We start from the raw sequence: 21193 nt of genomic DNA on the forward strand, positions 1-21193 counted from the left end.
ATCTCTAGCATAGCAGAAATCCTTTACGCCAGTTAGATGAGAGAAACTGATGTTTGCAAACCACAGAAGATTTGGCAAGGGTAAAATTGTACATGCTAATGAGCCCCCAAAGAATTTTGACCTGTGAAGGATATTTAACTACTGAGAGATTTATATCAAATAATACACAAAAACGGAAGTGAGCACAGACTATGGGGAATTAGAAACACACTACAAACATCCGTATGCTCACATCAACGTTGAGAAATAATTCAAGAAAATACCAGAAACACTTTTCAATATATAAGCAGAGAGAAAATAAGAATCCTTAGACAGAGAAACTGCTCATTCTGGTCTGTCACTGTCTGCGTTCAGTATTTAAAAGCCTTATCACTACAAAATACTGTACTAGGTCCTTCCACAGAGAGATTCTGCTCTGGAGAACTTCTTACCTGCCCAGGCACTGTCAAGGAGCTTTTATGTTACAGTGTCACAACAGCCAAGTGATGTATTATTGATAGACTAGGCATTAACTGGACACAGATTTCTCAAGCCTCAGATTGATGAAACAACCCCAAGGTTGTCCAGATCTCTCCCTACCACTAAGCAGATGTGTTCACCCTTTAAATGACACTTCACCAAAATAGTTTGCAATAAAACTCCTTCTATATTAATTCTTTTCAGACAGTGATTTCATTAAGTCAGAGGTTTTCCCAACCACCTTTCTGCCCACCTGCGTTAGCAGCCTGATGTAAAAGAAGATTCCATCCAGTGAAGCCACAGCAGTATCTCCATTATCTACTATTAGTGCCCTTCTCTCTGCATGTATTTGTGAATAATGCACAAATTCACATCTATAATAAAAAATTACCCTCATCTGTCACAAGGGAAGTGTAAGAAAAAACCTCTTTTATTGCTGTGAGTGGCCAAACACTGACACAGCTGGTAGAGAGATCATTCAAGAGAGGATGCAGAGAGATGGTGGCATCTTCATCCTTGGAGATGCTCAAAACCTGATCAGACACAGCCCTTGGGAACCAGCTCTTAACAGGCAGCTGGGCTATGCAACCTCAGGGGGTCCCTTCCAGCCTCAGCTCCTCCAAGGTTTGAATTTGGCTTGTGCCTACACACCAACCAAACTGGCCAAACACCCTGTGTGGTGATGGGTACCACTGTTTTGCTTCCCTCCTACATCAAGGCAAGAGCCTCCAAAAAAACCCCAAACCCTCATTTTTCCTTTAGATTGTAATGATACTGAGACATAATGGCTATAAATGTGTAATAAAGACCCACAAGAGTGCAATTTCTCTGATATAACCAACATATGTCAGCAAAGACAATGCTGGGTCCAGAGATCAGTCTCTTTCTTGGGCATTCAGGTAAATATGATCAAGGGCACTTGCCAATGTCCACATTTAATTCACAAATTCAACCCTTGACTTCTCTGCTGTTTGGTTTGACCACACTGTTGCACAACACTCCTATTCATCCTAAGTAAGCCTGTCATTGAAGGAAATTCTTAAAAGCAAAAGCCACTTTTAAAGCTTTTTACCTGATCCTTGGTTTTAAGCAAAAGAAGGAAAAATCTGCAACCCAACGTAGGTTATTTTAAAAGTATGTCACGGCAGGAGGTTGTTTTCAGCCATCTGTTGAAACACTTAGACACCAGGAAGTAGATTCAACATTTGTATGTTCCCAAATCCTGCTTGAAAGCAGCCCGGAGACTACTTTCACTGAGCTCTGTGCAATAGGACCTCTGCATACTTTGGGTCTGGATCTTCTCTGGTACACATTTCTGTAAGTGCCAACCATAGCTGGGTCAAGGCGAGCGCTGAAGCTTCTGAAACAGTAACGATACCAGTTCTATTTGAGATAGCTCAGTTATTTCCAAGGACATGTACAGGACACTTTGCTGCCTCAGGTGCTCTCTGCCTTCCCACCCAGGCTGCTGAGGCTTCAGATGCTGAGTTAACTGTAAATCATTAACAACTTTTTAAAAGCATATTGTTGGAAAAGCTGAAGACTTAGAAGTCTGCTGGGCACTGAGGTTAACTTTGTGAAGAATATTAGGATTACAGAGGAATATGTAAAATGTTTCAGAATTGGGAGCAAGGGGCACAGCCAGGCATAAAATCATCTCTGGAATCATTTCAGACATCTTTTCTCCCTTAACTTGGACTAAGACCAAAAATATATCCTTCCTAAGGTTATTGCTGTTTGGATCTCTTCAGATCTATAGATCTTAATCTTTCCATTAGTTCCATATAAGAAAGAGTACACAGCTCCCCTTTGTTCACCTAAAGTACAGTAGTTAGAAGGAATGGTTCAGCACAATTCACTACCCCAGGGATCAGTCCCCCATTTGTCAAGAGAATCTCTGCAAAAACTACCACCCCACCAAATCTCACACAACCCACCACCTCAAGGATTAGTCCTTCACCTGCCCCAGACATTTCAGTTATAATACTCAGCTCATCAGCATCCAGCTCTGTGCCTGGCACCTCATGGGAACAGCAATAAATTAACACTAAATAGGCAAAAGTAACAGAAAAATAATAGAGAGATTAGGTTTCAAAATGATACTTTTATTATAACTAAACAGAGGACACAAGCTCCAATTAACATAAAAATTTTATACTGCGTTATGGCAAACACAGGAGCAGTATGCTCAGAGCACAAATAACCTCCAACATAAAAATTTATAACATGGGCTGAAATTCTTCAACTGAAAAGCGAAACTCGGAATACACACAAAGAACAGAATACGGGCTTATTCTTTAATTAAATATACTCAATTATTTGAGATTAACAACTTAAAAGCATTTAAATACATGCTGAAGTAGCTGAAGTTTAAATTATTCACAAGGTATGCAGATAAAAAGTTATAAGAAGCATTTTGGAGTTGTATAAAAGATGTAATTTTTTCCCCCAGACAAAGCCTACCTACGTGTAAGGCGCAATCCTGGCAAGAGACTCTTCTCTACCTGCATGCAGCTCTGCTGACAAACTCCTACTGAATCAGCCTTCTGGTACTGAACCCACAGGCAGATTTACTCTCACAGCATGCAGTCAGTGATGAAAATCTCTGTAAAAACCATCTTTTGAACCAAGATGAAACGGAAACAAGTTTTTCAATAAAATAGGTCCTATAACCTGCTTGTTTTGAAGGGGAAAAAGAAATTACATCCTACTCTACTTCTCTTTCCTGTTGCTAAACGTTTTTTTTAAAGAAGCTTTTTGTTTTACATTTCCCCCCCCGAATAGTTTATAGTCAAAATCTGTCTTATTTGAATCTACAACAACCTCAACAATGGTCTTATCAATCACCTAACTCTGAGCTCAGAGGCTTTGCCTGTGTAAGTCACAAAGTCATGAAAATCTCACATATCCTTTAACTATTTCAAGAAATATTTACATCTCCTGATAAAATATTCATTCAGGAAAAAGTTCTGCAGTTACTGTACACTTGGAAGTCATCCTTTCTCCAAAAGTACTGCAGCTCCTGTTTTTTTGGTGAACACAAAAGACAACCAAGCATTTTATCTGAAGCTAGTCCTCAAGCCACTGATCTGCCAGAGTTGTCTGTATCGCCAGGACAGAGCTGCTTGGGGAGGTTCAAAATTGGGTCAAAGTGGACCACTGAGGGCTTCCTAATCTTTTAAAGCTTGCAGAACATGTGTTGTTCCAGTCCAGCTGTTAGGGGTTTGCCTACTTTCAACAGCAGAAGGAAGCTATTCCCCGTGACAATCCTTTGCTACGGTTGATGCATCTGTCCTTTAAAAGCCTTAGAGAACAACGGAAAACTGGTATTTGTGACTGACATTTAAATGAATTTTATGTAACCTGTAAAGATCTCACAATACACCAAATTTCAAACAAGTCCAAAAGCTAAAAATGTTCCAAAATGTATCACAATTATTTTAATCAGGATGTTTTCATAAAATCAAAAAAAAATAGCTACTTTTGGCTCCCTTGTTATTAATCCACAGAAAATTTAAGTGAACAGTAAACACAGAACAGCAGCAAAGTGTCTTAAACTCCCATATACTACAATCAGCTAGATTACTGTAAAGACAGTTAAAGCTCTGTAAAACTTCAATCAATAAATCTTTGAAAACAGCTTTTTCTGCTACTTCCCTGTTTTAAATCTTCAAGCATTCCAGTGCATATGGTTCTTGGGTTTTTGATATTCCATGAAAGGTAGCAGGCAGTTTTTGAGTATCTTTACCATGTTTCAGGAATGTCAAGTAATTTTGTTATACATTGTTTTCCAACTGGAAATATGCAACTGCAAAATTTAGCATACTTCGAAGCCCATCAACTCTAACTGAACATTATACAATGCAAAAGGAGTTTCTAGGTTGTATTTTTGTGAAATTAGTTTTACTCTCGCCATTTCATCCAAGATAAGTGCTGGCCTAAAAAAAGCACCTAGTGAAGTCCAATCTTCAAACATCTACAAAGTGACTTCCAAGTTAACCTTGATTTAGGAGGAAGAGAATAGCCCCTTGTTCAGGGATACACGAACCACAAAGATCAGAGTGATCTGAAACCTCAGCTTCGTCACAACAATTTTACACTTCAGGTACAATTACAGTAATTCTCAGGAGGATCTTGCTGTAAGCAGCTTTCTTTGCAAACTGTACAGAATATGAACTAAATAGTTGAACTAAAAAACTTTCCTAGAACATCTCACTGTACATATTGCTTTGGAAACAACTAAATACAATGGTCCATCATGCAAGCCATGAGACTGTCAAAACTTCTTTTGTTCCACTAATTTCAAATAAGTTTGTACAAATAATTTAGCCAATCTAGATAAATACTGCACATGGAATTATGCTGAAATATGCTTGGGAGTCAACATTTCCTATGAAAATATACACCTAGGACTAAAAGCCATATTGCTTTGGAAACAACTAAATACAATGGTCCATCATGCAAGCCATGAGACTGTCAAAACTTCTTTTGTTCCACTAATTTCAAATAAGTTTGTACAAATAATTTAGCCAATCTAGATAAATACTGCACATGGAATTATGCTGAAATATGCTTGGGAGTCAACATTTCCTATGAAAATATACACCTAGGACTAAAAGCATTGAGTACTAACTGCCCACCTCAATATCACTGTGTACAGTGCCATTGCAAGATGTGCTCTCTATAGTGTCCATGAAATCAAGAATGTTCATACATTTTTTTAATACTGGGTGCAAAATAAAAATACAATAAAAAACCCAAACCACAACCCTGCTGGCTCAAGCCACACTGTGTGGCTTTCAAGAAGCCACACGAAGATTTCAAGAAAACCGGAAAATTTAGGCTACCAAGAATTATGGAACATCCCAGAGTTAGTAGTTTTAAAACTTTAAAATTTACTACGAAGAAGAAGCATTAATGAGCAGACCTTGACCTACTGCCAGTACTTAGTCACACAGTTGAAGACAGTGACTACAAGCAATAAATTAGAAAAACAATGATGTAATCAAAGCACTGGCAATACCAGACATGACTTGTTGACTGCACAGTAAGCAAAGCCATGAGATGAACCTATTTATGTACTCTGACTATACTTGGTTAATGATTTTATACCTGAGATGGAAATTGAGAGGTAAGAAAACTAGTTATGGTGTAAATAATTATCAGATGGAAAACAAGCATGTGAAGGTAACTGCATTTTAAAAAAATATATGCAAAAAGATCAAAACTCACGTTTTCCCCTTATGGTTATTTTAATTTTGCTATTTAGACAAACACTTTAACTCACTTTACCATGTGACAGACTGTGTTCTGAAACTATTTAAAAGGCTCCTGTGATTCCAATGCTTTAGTAATTCATGGAGTTTTGAGTAGAAGCAACATACTCTACTCCCCAGTCTTAAGAAATTTAAGGCACCCATAAGTAGCAAACTTCATGCCAAGTTACCATCCTAGGGAAAAATAAATCTGATTTTTCCCTTCAACAGAAAAACACAATAACCATGAATTCATAAAAGTGATCAGAATGCCACATTCTCTGTCAGTGAGGCAACAACTTAGTGATATTTAGCTTAAAAACCCTCTATTTATAGAGCTACTACTGAAGCCACAGAATCTTCACCAACAGATTATAAAATATGTAATATTGTGACAGAACAGAAAATTTGTATTAAATTTTGAAAAAGCTAAAAAGATAGAAGCAGAGCAAGGTTGGGCCCGTGTAATGATGAAAGGGAAACATTATTCCTTGATAGATACACTTACTTTATACAGCAAACTTCCAAGTTTAATGGATCACTGTACCACAACAATGAGTGCAAATACATGTTTTTGTAGGCAGGAGCACTGCTAAAGAAGCATATTTGTTTTCATCAGTATGGAATGACAGTAAATCACTACTCTGATGAACGGGAATTTCATTCCATATGTCGGAAAACATATCTATGATTTATTACCAGAATCAGCTCAAAACACTTCCCGTAATCACAAAGCTCAAGTAATATGTAGCCATTAGATACAGAAAGATATACAAGATTTTGGTTACAACTGCAGTTAGCTTCAGATTCTGAAGCCTAATTCTTTGCTTCTGCAGCTTCTTTATCATGCTTTTCCTTGGCTTTCTCTTTTTCTTCCAGTTTTTCTTCTTTTTGAAGCAGTGACATAATCTCAGCAACCTGATTGGTGCCAATATCAATATCTTCTTTGTCGATCAATTCCACTACCTACATGAACATAAAATGAAATTGAGAAACCATTTTTTGCAAGATTGAGGCATTTTCACATAATGAATTTTTTTAAAACAGAAGTAGTAATCAGTTCTCATATTCAAGAAAAACAGCATTTTTCTTAGGCAAAAGAAATTCAAACCACAACCAGTACCTTGAACATATCCAGAGGATTAAAAAAAAAAGCTAAAATGTAAAGCAAATGATACAGAATTTTTGACCTTTGTGTGTGCAACACATAAAGATTAACATTTTCAAGCATTAGTATAACCGAGCCATTTATTTCACCTGGTCCAATGGAAAGCTCAGACTCAGTATTTGTTGAAACAGTATTTAAGACATAAATTTATAGGCTTAATTTTATCAAAAAAACCCCTACTGGACTAAATACGCACAAAGTTATAAAAACGTAAAAGTAGAGGGGGGTGGGCCTTTCAGACAACAAAGTGAAAAAAATAATTTAGTAGGTGATTCCAAATTCTTTTACATAGCTTTTTGTACAAATCTATTCTTGGCATACCTCCGCCAGTTCCTAGAATTATTCTGCAATATATGCAGAATTCAGAAGTACATTTTATCTGCGTTGCTAAATGTACAATGTCTGCTTAGAGCAACAGGGAAGATAATCACCACTGGGAGAACTTCAGTAGAGAGGAAAAATGTGTTTCAAAAGGCTGATAAGTGATTTCTGTCTGGCCATAGTTGAAATGCTATTTCTGTACTAAGTCAGAAAATTACTTGCAAGGAAATAAGTTTCAGGACATCTCTAAATTTACCACTAAAAAAAAAAGAAACAACAAACTGAAGACGAAATGCAGAGAAAATCTGAGAATGTTCTGCAAAATGAGAAAACGGGACAAAGCAGGCAACAAACACAGGTTATTTACAATGGACTTAAAGCACAACTGATGGTCTGATGTCTTGCAAGCACAGGAAATACAGGTCTCAGTGAAACACCTAAGGGATATAAGTAGGCAAGAGAAGCTGCTGTCTTCTGTTGACATAGAAGATATCTATGTGTGTTTTGTCAAGACTTTGGCTTACAGGGGTATTCCTAAAGTACTAGTTCTACTCTCTCCCATTTGTAAGTAGCAACAAAATTGCCATATTTTACAGAACTTGACACAGACATACAGGAAAACCTACAGCTTTAAAAGGTAACATGGGTAACAGACACAGGAAAAAGATATAATTTTTTTTTCTAAAACAAAGAGCCACAGCAATTCTCAAGACACTAATATATATTATAAATCTATTTACAATATATTACAAAACCCCTCACTGGCATCAAGCAAAGGCTCTTGCAAAATACAACACTCTGAATTTAAGTCAAAACAAGTCCAATATTAGAAGGATGTTTACCCTTATTTTCTTTAAGTACTCCACAGACTTACCTTAACAACGTTATCTATATCAATTTTGCCATCCTTGTTTTCATCTAGTGCCTCTGCAATCCTAGTTAGCTTCTCCTCTGGAATCTTCTGAATTTGTTTCATGGCGTGAATCAGCTCAGCGATACTGACGAGATTCTCCCTGAAGGGAAAGCGCAAACTGTACAAGGCAAGCAGTTACTCCAAAGAAGTAAAGCTGACAAAAGGCAGCACTGAAAGTAACTGCAGAATGTTTGCAAAAATATTAGTTTTAATCCTGAACAGAATGCAAAAAAGCCAAAATGAGTGACTGATCAGCAAGCATCTTACCATGAAATCCCATGCTTTCAGTTTCCACGTTTTATTGCATAAACACGAGCATCCAGTAGCATTTGAAATAAAAGTTTAGCACAGTTTCTGCACTTCACAGACTATGTATCTAATGCCCATTGCCCCCCAGCTCCCCATTCAGCAGAGATGCAGTGCCATGCATCTCTCATCCTTTCAGATTTAGAGGCTGCCTACAGAAATTCAATGAAAGTCACAGGAAAACAAAAGCCGAGAAGTAATCGCTTGAGCAATTTACCTGTTGTGTTAAAATAGGCTTCATTTGTCCACATCAAGGATCAGATTTTATAGAAGAAAGGACTAGCAGGTTTCAGGTTTGTACTGTCTGCTCACTGATCTCATGAAACTCAAGTTGTCTGTCTGATGCAACCTAAAGCCTCTATTTGCCTATGTATTTTGGAGTTTGAAGAACCATCTTCCAGCACAGATTCAACTGAAATGTGAACCCAATAAGTGCTGAACAGAAGGGCTTTATCAGTGTAGACCCAGCTCCTCAGGGCATAGACTGACATTTACTCAGGAAGCATTTCTCAAGCTGCCACTAGGTGTCCTGGACTTGTGTCATTTCTCTGACTGCTGATGGCTTGATAATCACTGCACCAACCTGAAGGCTGCAAGACAAGCCTTCGGCAACTAAGTCATACTTAAACTACTAATTTTCAATCATCCACAATCACCTAGAAAATTATCCACAAAACCATCCATTACAAAGTATAATTACACTGAGTACAAGCAGATTCTGTATTGTACTGTTATGCACAAATTCAGATGGTTTTGATCAACTACTGCTCCGCAGCATCATTCATATGTCTTCCCTAATGCTGTTACACAAAATCTGAAACAAATGACCGTTTGCCCTGGGGACTGGAAAAAACAAAGTTCAGAAGCAACAAAAGCAGAATCCTTCTTTCTGTTTAGGTTATGCTCTCTGGGAGCTGGGAATCTCTCTTAATGAATCACACAAAATGGTGCAAGAATAAGCTAGATTAATATACCATTCAGAACCACAAACCGTAAGAGTTAGTGTCACAGTTTTCAGGTATTTCAGTGTCTGTAATATGCAGCACTTGACCATTTAACATAGGATTGCCTGAAAGACTTTTCAGTAACATTAAGACCTTGAGAAGTGTTGATAGTGTCATTACAAAATTAATTTATTAGGAAAGATCTTTCTTTGAAAATCTGCAAGTGTGTTAAAAACTTGAAGTACATTTTTTTAAAAATCATATCCTCACTGCCATTAGACCCATTCCTCCATTTCCCTCCAGAGACACCATAGACTTTCTTGCAATTTTTTTCCTGACTAACATTGTACTGCTGAAGACCAACAGATGTGAACATGCTCACCACACTGTTGTGCATCTGCAATCAATGACACAGGGCAAAGCTACTGCATGAGGAGCATGACTAAAGGCATGACTTCACCTCTGTCACCATTACTGCCAGAGGCAGGAACAAGATGGTAAGATACTAATCAACACTTTGACTTTCAGAGTGCTCTCAGGACTAGCATCTGAGGAATTACACATCTTTTCTTTCCCTCCTTCTCTACAGCACAATTTTGTTAATTTTGTTTTAAAAATCAATTATCTCAACTTTCTAAACAACATGTCATTTACCAATTCTTTTCTAACCACGCATCAGACAAAAGTGAAACTGGAGATGAACAGCCAGAGCCACATCCAGTGCTCCCAAGTTACTTACCCAGCAGGAGCATCCCTAGCATCCAGCTTTGTATCCACTGCCTTTTCGTTTGTCTCTAATTCAACAATAATTTTGTCTATCTGACCAATCATTCGGTTCACTCTCTTCGTCAACCTCTTGCTTGCCTTTGACTCTTCCACTGCCTCTTTCTGGGCAGTCTTAGAGAGCTCTTTTATCTCTTGCAAATCCTAAAAGAAATGGTCCACAGAGAGAAAAGCTTTGTTGGTGTGAATTTGCAACAACAGACATTACTGACTTCAACTGGCATTTCAACACAGGAGCCATTTGTAAATGAAATGCAAATGTAGAGACATATAAAGACAGACCGGAATTAGAACAACAAATTCTAACACTGCTACCTTTTCCATGCACCCCCTTAAACGTTTATTTCCACATCTTTCCCAAGAGTGGCTAAGATTCATTTTACCTAAGTTTCTGTAACACTGACATCTACACTTGATAAGAACTGCAACATGCAGCAATCAGTCAGCTCCTGTTAGCCTACTCACCCTGGAAGTAACAGCAGGAACAGGATTCTCATTTGGTGGGAACTACTGCAATGATAACAACTAGGCTTTGAACATGTTATACAAATGAGGCTCTGCATTGTCCCAGAGAAAGTTCATTCACTCAGCTACCAAGTTCAGGCTACAGAAAACCAAGCAAAATAATACTTGAATTTGTGGATCTTCTCTGCTAAAATTAAACATGAACTAAAAAAGAATTTCCATGCCCCATTCTTCACCTCACTATACTCCTGTATATCATCCTTCAGTTCCTCAAGTTCCTCCTTTTCCTTTGTTAGTGATTTTTTCTGTTCCTGCAGCTTGTTGCAAGCATCGCTCAGCATGTCAATCTCCTCTTTGGTGATCTCCTCACCCTGTAAAAGAAAACGTATACAAATCATTGAAAGGAACATTTGTGTTTCATCAAAGATTTTGGGTCATTTATGAGAAAAGACAGACTCAAGATTCTTTTTCCATGTTTAGAGTCAATACTGTCATAGCCAATTTGAGGCTAATGCAGAGACCCACATTTTTAGGCTAATGCAAAGATCTTACATTAGTACTTTGCTATAGTACATATTTTTTTGAAGTACAGTAGTAATAAGTTCAGCTAATGTGATTGACTATGTTGGTTTTGGCTATTTGAAATTCTGTACCTAATCATCTCATTTCAGAATGTTTTACTTCATTCTTTGCTGGGTGAAATAATTCAAACTGAGAAATAATTCACTATGAAAGAAAAGATAAATTACACCAAAAAAATGTAAAATTTGGAAAGTCGAGCTAAGAAAAAAGTAATCTTCAACAACCTTTGTGAGAATGAGGATGAACACCCATAGTTTGTGAACCATACCTGTCTCTTGAAAAGTTGAAAATAAAAATCTAACCTCTAACAGGATACTGAAAAAATAAGACTTCAAGATGATTCATCAGAAATGCTAAAATCCCATAATACTACCTACAGATAGTATATTAATCTTACCCAGGCACCAGTTTTTATTTTGAATGGCGAAGCTTTGAACAGCCACATTAAGTAGAATACAGAAAGACATGTGCAAACAAGGATGTCCGGAACACAGAGGAGAAGCATGATGTGCTTCCAAGAAGCAACTGTTGAACAGGTATCCAGACCCTTTGTCAACTCAGAAGGAGTTTTAGTGTACTGAGGCATCAACCTCATTTCAGATTTTAATACAGTATTTATAGTTCAACTTAGCAAAAAACATAGTATTAAAAATAAAAGGCAAGCAACTCAGTTTGAAAACAAATTCCTCTGCCTCAAATAAAATCAATCATCTTCAACAAGCTGGCAGCCTCACATTCTTCCTCTAAGAGGCGAGAATCCCACTGTGTTTAAAACCTCTGGAAGCATCTTTAGGGGACAGGCCACTCTGCAACCTCAGTTAAGAACTGTCACTCTAAGTTCTTATTTTCTCTTATCAGTTTGGGCTGTTGAAGAAGTCCTACTTATGGCCTTATACATTCTCATGGCATCGTGACAGGCACCGATGTAAACACTATGCCCCATGTGGCAACATCAAACGCTCCTGCTGTTTCCAAGTAAGATCATCCCAGCCTTGCCTGCCTCCCTCCCACAGCATTCCTCCCGGCTGCACTTCATGTACCCAGCTATGCAGTCAGGGAGGAGCCAACTCACCACACAACATTGTTTCAATTCACCACCCATTTCAATGTGCATTAGTTCCATTTGGTTATTACCATGAAAACCATGTGGGCAGCATCCTCAAGTAAACAATGCAATGATAACAGCAGGTAGACAATGATACTGTTGAGGAAAACTGAAAAGTTTCAAAAAAAGGGAACACTCATCTTGACCTACTCCTGCTCTCTCCCTGTGTGTTAACTATACAAAGCTTAAACATGCACAGATGTGTCACATCTACAGCCAGTGCAAATGCCTTCCAAAATAGGTATATTAATTTCAATAATGCAGACAGATAAAGAAAATAGAGATGGTTTGTGCCTGACTTCAGTTTCTGCACTCATGGTTGAAGAATTTTCAATCTGCTAAGCAGCTGGTTTTGACTGGCAGAATGCAGTGAGGGTTGAAAGGGAAGGACAGACAATCAACTTACCACGGTTCTTACACGGATGCTTTGAATCTTCACATTAAAAAGCATGAAAACATGTAGTCATGCAGATTACCTTAATGCCTTCCAATACTGGTGCTGTATCTATCAGTGTCTCTGGATGCACTGCCACGTCTGCCCTTGCCACTTCTTGTTTGGCATCCACAGCCACTTGCGTTTTTTTAGCTTGCAGAGCAGCTCCTTCAAGATCCACTGCTGGTTCCACCTCTTTCTAAATTTGAAACACTCATTCAGTTTCAATTTTTAAAAAAATAACACTATCTGTATTAGCATCAGTGAAGAACTGCTTCTCAAAATAGCAATAGTTGCCAAAGTTGCACACATTTTTATGAGGTTAAAAAAGATAAAAACTACCACATATTGAGTGGTTTCACATTAACATACACACGTGCACTTAATGAACTGCCCTGTGAGCTCCTGAGGCTTAATTCACCAGTAAAGCAGGTCAGCAGCTTTTACAGCCAAATAGTACAATGACATTATCAGGTTAATGACATAGAAAGAGCCAAAGATAAAAAGATCTAAAGTATGGAGTTAGGACAAGGAAAAAATCCAAACAAACCCAATCAAAACCAGCACACTTGCTGGAGAAGTAAGTCTTCTTTTACTACCTTAATTAAGAAGAAAAATCAGATACGTAAGACTGAGCAGATCCCTTCTGTGTGCAGTTTTAATATTCTCCCACATCTTCCACAGGTGGATTTAAAGTCCAGTTTCTTGCACACAACACCCAGAGCAGAGGCAACAACTTATAACATGCTACTTTTTACATCACTGACATTTACTTCTCAACAGTTGTGAGCAGAACTTACCACAGCTGCAACTTCAGGGGTTTCTTTGGCTTTCTCTGCAGCTTCAGACAACCTTTCCATTTCTTTTTCTTCATTTTCTTTTCTGATGGCTTCCTCTTCCTGAAGTGTTGCTTCCAGACGCACTTTGTTATCCACTTTTTCACCTTCAACTTCTGCCACTTTAACTTGAGCCTCTTTGGCCTAAAAATACCACAGGAAGTCTAAGTGTGTGTATATATATATTAAGAAGTACAGATATTCTTACTGAGATAGTAGAGGTATGCCAATGAATAAAGTTAAAACGCCCAAAAGTTACCCTATTTTTGCATTTCTCAGAAAAAGATGACTTTTTCTGGGAAAAAAATTTCTGCAGAAAGTTTTGGTTTCCGGAATAAACCTGAACTTTTCACCCTGAAATCATACATGTTCTTCATTCTCTTTCTCTCAAGACTACCAAAAATCTACTCTGATGATTTCTCTCTCTACATAACAACATGATGTATTTTCATGTCTTTATATGACCCAGAGCATTCTTTGGTTTTTCATATAAGTAAAAAGTGTATTCTACAGCTTCTTATGCTGTCATGCAAAATAATATTGCCTTGTATTTGCTGCATTCTCAGATCCCTCCACGAATAACCCAACTTCTTCTGTGTTTGAAGGTCACTCAAATAAACCTATCCATGGTTTAGTTTTTCAAGGAAAAGAAGGAACCAAGAAGATTACCTGCCTCTCTGAATGGATTTTCAATTATGACACTGAAAGCTGGTTAGATGCTATGCACAGCAATACTTACAACACTATCTGGTAGTGTCTGAAGTGTTGTTTTGAGCTGATCAGCTGGAGAAAGGGTATCTGGAAGATACATGGCTCTGGATAAAATAAGCAATGAAGTAGGGATTTCCTGGTTCAGGTGCAGGTCCAGCCACTATAAATGCAATATAGAAAACAAGTCTTCAACTTCGGGATTTTTTTCTCTTTTTTTTACAGACAAAATAAAGCATGTACAAAAAAGTAAATGTAATTTTTTTTTACCACTACTCAGTCAATATCTTAGCACAGGAACTACAGGCTGTAACTAGCTAAGAATTACAACAACTGCACTGAAATATAGGAAGAAGTATTTTGTTTGAAGAAGTATTTGAAGTATTGAATGAATATTTGAAAAAGTTTGACATACATCTTAGAATCACAGAATGGTTTGGGTTAGAAGGGAGCTTAAACACCATCTAGTTCCAACCCCCTGCCATGGGTAGGGACACCTTCGACTAAACCAGGTTGCTCAGAGCCTCATCCAGAACACCTCCAGGGATGCAGAGTCCACAATATCTCTGGACAACCTGTTCCAGTGTCTCACCACCCTCACAGAACAGAACTTCTTCCTAAAACCTAATCTAAACCTGCCCTCCTTCAGTTTAAGGCCATTTTTCCCCTTGTCCTATCACTACATGCCCTTGTGAAAAGTCCCTCTCCAGCTTTCCTGTAAGCCCCTACTAGGTACTGGAAGGTGCTATAAGTTGTCCCCCAGAGCTTTCTCTTCCCCAGATTTCTCAGACTGTCTTCATACCAGAGGTATCCAGCCCTGTGATCAACTACTTTGTGGATTTCCTCTGGCCTAGTTCCAACAGATCTTCTCTAAACTAGGCAACACCAAAAGACAGAGAAGTGATCTACTTGGTGAAAATTTTTTTACAGAGCAATGCAAATAAGTAACAAGACAAACTTCTGCAATTAGGTCTGTGTATTCAAGTCTTGCAAATGCATACCTGTTTAAGCTGTTCCTTGAGACGCTCCTGGGTCACACCAAGAGCTCTCATCCCTCGGGCACGACAAGCTGCCTGCAGTTCTTTAACAGTCAGGGTATCAACTCCTTCTTCAGCAATCAACTGCACAGTGCACAAAGTAAATTTGAGTATGTAAGAGCTCAAAACTATCACTGCAGAGCTCGAAGCCTGTATGCTACAACAGCCACTAGAGGCTGCTGTGAGAACACAAAACAGCCTCCACTGTTCAAACAGCTCCGTAATGACCATGGCAATCTCTAAACTAGTATTTCTGTGACCTCCCTTACAGATTATAGTTTCATAGAAACGTTTTTCTTTGTAGTATAATTACTTTCAATCCAATTAATGACAGATTAGGAAAAGGTCAAGTTTTCTTTACAAGTAAGGCCACTTCTGATTTTAAGTTCTTTGAGCCTTTTCATTCAAAGTTAGCTCAAAAGTAAGACAAGGAAAAAAACACCTAAAAAATACATATATCACAGTCAATACTCTTATGTGTCAAAAATTATTAACCAGTGCCTATTTAGAACAACTCACCTTGTCATCTGCTTTTATGCTTCTCAACCTCATAGTCAGCTGGAAGCGGAGAAAGTTATTTGTCCCAATTGACTGAAGTTCCAACAACTTACAAAGTGCCACCAGCTGAGGCCTTGTTAGATTGTCCAGTGTCAACTCATCTTCAAACAGTTTAGAGAACCTTAAGATCTCCTCATTACTGGGCCTTTCGCCAGTCTCCCTGATCTGTCAGGAAAAAGCAAACAAACACAAAGCTTTTCACAGGAAATGTTATGGTTGGGCATTATTTTGAATAAAATCACTCTCCTCATTTGTCAAGTAATTTGCATACATCTTGGGACAGGAAATAGTGTACAAGCAAGTAAGGAAAGAAATTTTTGAAAAAACAAATAGCTTCTTTACTATAAAAGACAAACGAATTGATGGTGTTGACAGTTTCCAACAACACTGCATAATATACTTCAGAAAAAAGTAACAATACAAAAATTAGCTTCATCTGTACACTACTGAGCAGGTCTATCTGAGTTGGCACTGCCATGAGACACCTCAAAATATATATACACATCTTAGCAAATAAGAAGTTCCTACATAAGTCACACTAGCAAGTATTTTTTGTGGTACCACACTTGCTAAACATAAAAGCACATTAAAAGCATCACCCTGGAAAGATAAAGGGAGAAGTACATCCAGTGGCAAAAATTTTGCCGTGCTGGTGTCCCTATGAAATGCTTACCTACCTACTTTCCTCCACAATCACATTTGTTACAATATTGTTTTGCTTCCATTTCCTAGCTGTTCTGCAGCACCTCTGTGCAAATGCTCTTGAAGTTATCCCCAAGTACAAACAACTGCTTGGGAAAGGACTCCGCATCCTTTGTGCTGGAAGGTTCTATGAAACTGCTTGTACAAATGCAAAGTTAAGCTTTTCAGTTATGTGTTGCCAAAGGACACTTGACAATAAATAAATCCCATTACTGGAAGCAGAAATAACAGTTGAAAAAGGGAGGAGAAAAAAAAATCCCTAGTCTCAACAGGTCACAGTAAAAAGCATTATCCCCTGTACAAATGTTGATTTTTCTATTTGAAGTATACCATCAACAGCTTACTAGTGACATCACTGCATCAAAAACCTACAGAACTTAACAATGAAGTACTCCCAGTCACTTAACACCCTCAGTCTGAACAGGAAGTGTGGAGATATCAAAAAACCAGTTTTCCCAATGCCTCTACCTTTTTCAAGCCCTGTAAAGAAAACATAAACTAGGTGACATCAGTACAGTCTGAAAACCTAACATTACCTATACAGTCTGATTTATCAATGCCTACCTGTTTTACTTGCATACTCAGATACTTTAATGAACAGCTACCAAGTACAAGAAAAGGTAAATATCTGGAAGACAAGATGGCCTTGAGTCCACTAAGGTCCAGGATACTTGTGTAGCAGGGAACCAACTCAGAGAGAAAAAATGGTGAAAGGCCTTATTGTTCTTCTTCACCAGTACCTGCACTACAGGAGCCAAAAATGGCACTTTAGAAATAGAGGAAGTGTTTACTTCCTTGTTTAAAGATAAATTTTGACAGAGCCAAGCATGTGTACCTTGAGAGTACAAACTGAAGCTTTCTAGTACATCACTAGCTACAAAGCAACACAGACAAATTCTGGAATTCTGCAGCAGACAGGTTAAGCCTGTAATCAATGGTTCTTGCAGCATCAAATACTTCACCACAGAAGCAGCTGTAAAAGAATAGTGAAAAGCTGGGAAACATTTAAGCTTGTTCTTGCTCTGACACTTGTTATCTGCTACAGTGAAATGAGATCAATGAAGTCTGTCTGTGGCACAAACGAGAAATATAAAGCTGTAAAAAGCACACCCACATATAAGAAATGCAGGGTTGGAAATTTCTCTTTTAGTCATCAGAGGAACCTGGGACTTCCTCCAGCAAATGTGGAGTGAAACATTATTTATTTTTCCACAGAAATTAACGGCCAAATGTAAATTCTCAGCAGCAGCTCTTTCAGAGGAAAATGAAATGTTCCAAACATGAAGCATGGCAGCAGCATGCTCCCAGGACTGCAGGGCCACTGCTTCAGCCACTAACTACTTTACCTAACCATTCACACATTTCTGCAGATGAAAAAAAGAACAGAAACAGATGATTGCATAGAAGCTTCAAAGTCCATAGACTTTGCAAGCAGCTACTGATGGGCAAAATTTGCCACTATGACTATCTGAGGTAACCTGTGCAGCACTATCAACACCATCCTATTAGCTCACCCTTTAAAACTTTATTCTTTGCACTGACATGCAGGGAAATCTTAAATTCACTGACAGGACTGGTAAAGTTCAGGTCTGAAATCTCCGGGCTTATGTGCCTTTTTCTGTACAAATACATATTCTCCCCAAATGAGGGTACTTCAGCCTTACTTTCAACAAAGGACCTGGTGATGCTGTTGGCTCAACCTCTTATTCAACAGCCTCACAATTAGAAGAAATTGTGACTGAACTGAGATAAATCCTGTCCTGTAAAGATTTAAGAAAGCATTTTTCATTTCTCCAGGGAATACATTACCCTTACCTACAGGCTGGTCAAAGGAAACACTGTCAAACCTGAAGGCCATCAATGTAGCAGGCAGATATCTCATACTTACTTTCTCTGTCAGTAGCTAATTGTGAATGAAAAATTCTGCACCAAACACAGCAATCACATTCTAGCTAAACCCGATTTTGCACAATCTAGTCAGCGACCTAAAGGATTTCAGCAGTATAGCAACTGTGCATTTAAAAACTGTTTTCATAAGCAGAATTAAATTTGACCAAAAAAAAATGTACTTTCCCCCCTAAGTTTCAATCTGTTAGTTAGGAAAGAACTCCTTTCTCCCAGTATTCATACCCAATGTTAAAAAAACCCCAAAGAGGTCAAAAACTACATGAGTAACCACTGAGCACATAATGTTTTATGTAAGAATTAACTTATTAACAAAATAAGAGAACAAGAAGCAAATGAGCAGAAATATACAGAGTAAAAGCACCAGCTACAACACCAAAGCTAAGAACAGCAAAACATCACACTGAAGTGTTACTTAGAAAAAGAAGAAAGTTATCCTAAAAAACATACTACACCCAGCTTCTTCAGGTCCAACAGAATAAAGGCATCCGATGACTACCACAGACCAAACAAAACACCAAGTGATTTTTTTTGTAGGAAGAGAAAATACATTTAAAAAAGATTTTACCTTTTGAAAGAACGTTGAAAAATCTTTTGTAACATTTCCTTTGGCTGCTTTATTTTTTAAGGCCATCTCCTCAATGGTGTCTTGAAGGAATTTAGCCAATTCAAGCTTTACTCTCAATTCTTTCTTCAATCTTTCCTCCTGTTAAGAAAACATTTGGTTTTCAAAGTTCCTTCCAGAAACATGGGCACTAATTATCACTTTTTCTGCCCCCAGACAAGTTATGTAGAGTATTTCTGGACTTCTTCTGTACCACTCACTCTCACCAAAGATCCCCAAATCACACTGGAAAATAAGCTTCTCAGCTTCAAGCTCCATGAGGCACAGGATGCCATGCCATGCCAACAGAGTGCAGTGCAGGATGAGGGCCTCACCTGCAAAAATTAACCTGCACCCACTGAATTGGTTAGTTTCTATCTTGTTGTTGCCAACTGATTTGGGTAGTTCCCAACACTTGTACCCAGTGCAGAAATCCTGCACTACACCTCATCCAAACAAAGAGAATTATCACAGAATTAGAAAAGCTCTAAAACAATTCTGACAAAACTTAACTAAAATAAAAAAAGTTTTAACAAAAAATGCATAAGAAGCTATTTTAAATATAAAGTATACATATGAAAAACCTTGTATCAAGAATAAAGACTACAAACGTCACAAAGTCTATTTCAACACAAACTAAAAGAATCAAGTCTCACAGCTTTAATTTCTGCTACAAAGCAGAAAGGGTCAGAGTAAAGAGAGATGAGGATAGCAGAAAAGACAAGAGAGGCTTTCAGCCCTGATAGCTTAAGCACTTGCACATATGAAAAGGTAAACCAGGATGGTTCATTATTATATGTTAACAGCAAGATCTTCCAACAAGATAAGGAAGATAAAAGCACTCCCCTAATACTGAAAAAAGAGTCTAATTTTTAAACTTTTTCTGATTTCATTACCAAGGAAATTCTGATTTTTTCAAATCATATTACTGGATTATAAATTCAGATCTGCTTACCTTTTTAGACTTTGTCTCAAATGTAGAGGGAAGCATGTTAGGGAACAACTTAAGAGCTACTGGAAGCAAAAATTCCATAAATGGGACAACAAGGAAAACCAAGAAAGGGACCAGGCGGAAAAGATCGGCACATATTCGCAGAAACTGGAAGGGGAAAAAAAAAAAGAAATGCATTGAAAGGCTAAAATTTAAATATTTATTTAAAAAATACTTGATATGATCATCCAATTATCACTTAAGCTCACATACAGATATGTATTTACTACGAAGAAAATTTAAAGCAACACAGCAAAGGGATGTGACAGAGTCAATTTTTAATGTCTTTCTTCAAGTTGCTATATACTATGGAGCGCCAGAGTTTCACCAGTTTTCAACACTATAGAAAGTATTTCAATAGCCTCACTGTGTCTCAATAGGATTATTGAACAAGTATCTCATTTAAACCTCTTAAAAGCACCTGAAAACAGGAGGTGGTCATTTGTTGTCATTAAAGCTGCTTAACTTCTTTTATGCATCTTTATTTGTGCTCCACTACTTCTTACATGCATGAGCTAGTATGGACTAAGTAATCAAGAATAAAATGAAAGATCCCTCCCCCTCTGCCTTATAACAATTGTAATGTACATTTAAATCCAGGGTAATGAGCCCAGCTTGGTGATTCCTTTTTTTTTAAATCACTGCTTTTCTAGAGCAGTGATTAATCCTCTGAAGCCGATGCCTTAGTTACTGAATCCTGAACTGCATGAAATAAACACTGTCCTTGTGATTTCTGTACACACACAAATATATGTATTAGGCTGTACTGTCTATAATCAAATCTTTCAGTAATTGCTGAAAGCTTAGTAACTCTGTTTATATTGGAGAGTGCAGATCTCGCTTGACTCTGTCTTATTTCACAAAGGAAATAAGCAATTATTGGGAATATTACCAGTTCCTACATCAGAGACCAAAGGCCAGATGTGCACTAGGGTACACTACTGCCACAGCACCGTGGTTCATATCAGGATTTGATAAACAGAGCTATGACTGGCAAAAACTGGCAACACAAATGCTATTACAAAAGTAAATGCAGGCTTCCCCCTCCAGCCCCTCCCTGGCAACTGACGGGAACAGCAGCAACAACCAGCACATATCTCACCTCACTAGGACTGATT

At 37.9% G+C, this 21193-nt stretch overlaps 1 protein-coding gene across 1 annotated transcript; it reads right to left on the minus strand.

Moving 5' to 3' along the window:
• Positions 1 to 6389: 6389 nt before the first annotated feature.
• On the minus strand, positions 6390 to 20177 carry LETM1 (leucine zipper-EF-hand containing transmembrane protein 1). The gene is made up of 11 exons (XM_009073206.1): positions 20040 to 20177; positions 19049 to 19186; positions 15835 to 16038; positions 15280 to 15399; positions 14310 to 14441; positions 13535 to 13714; positions 12778 to 12933; positions 10851 to 10985; positions 10106 to 10293; positions 8078 to 8216; positions 6390 to 6680 (listed from the first exon to the last, which is right to left on the minus strand). Exons 1-11 carry the CDS (start codon positions 20115 to 20117, stop codon positions 6531 to 6533), a joined length of 1620 nt encoding a protein of 539 aa, XP_009071454.1. The 5' UTR covers positions 20118 to 20177; the 3' UTR covers positions 6390 to 6530.
• Between the last annotated feature and the right edge of the window lie 1016 nt (positions 20178 to 21193).

The sequence above is a fragment of the Acanthisitta chloris genome, unplaced genomic scaffold (assembly GCF_000695815.1).
Source record: "Acanthisitta chloris isolate BGI_N310 unplaced genomic scaffold, ASM69581v1 scaffold23474, whole genome shotgun sequence".
NCBI lineage: Eukaryota > Metazoa > Chordata > Aves > Passeriformes > Acanthisittidae > Acanthisitta > Acanthisitta chloris.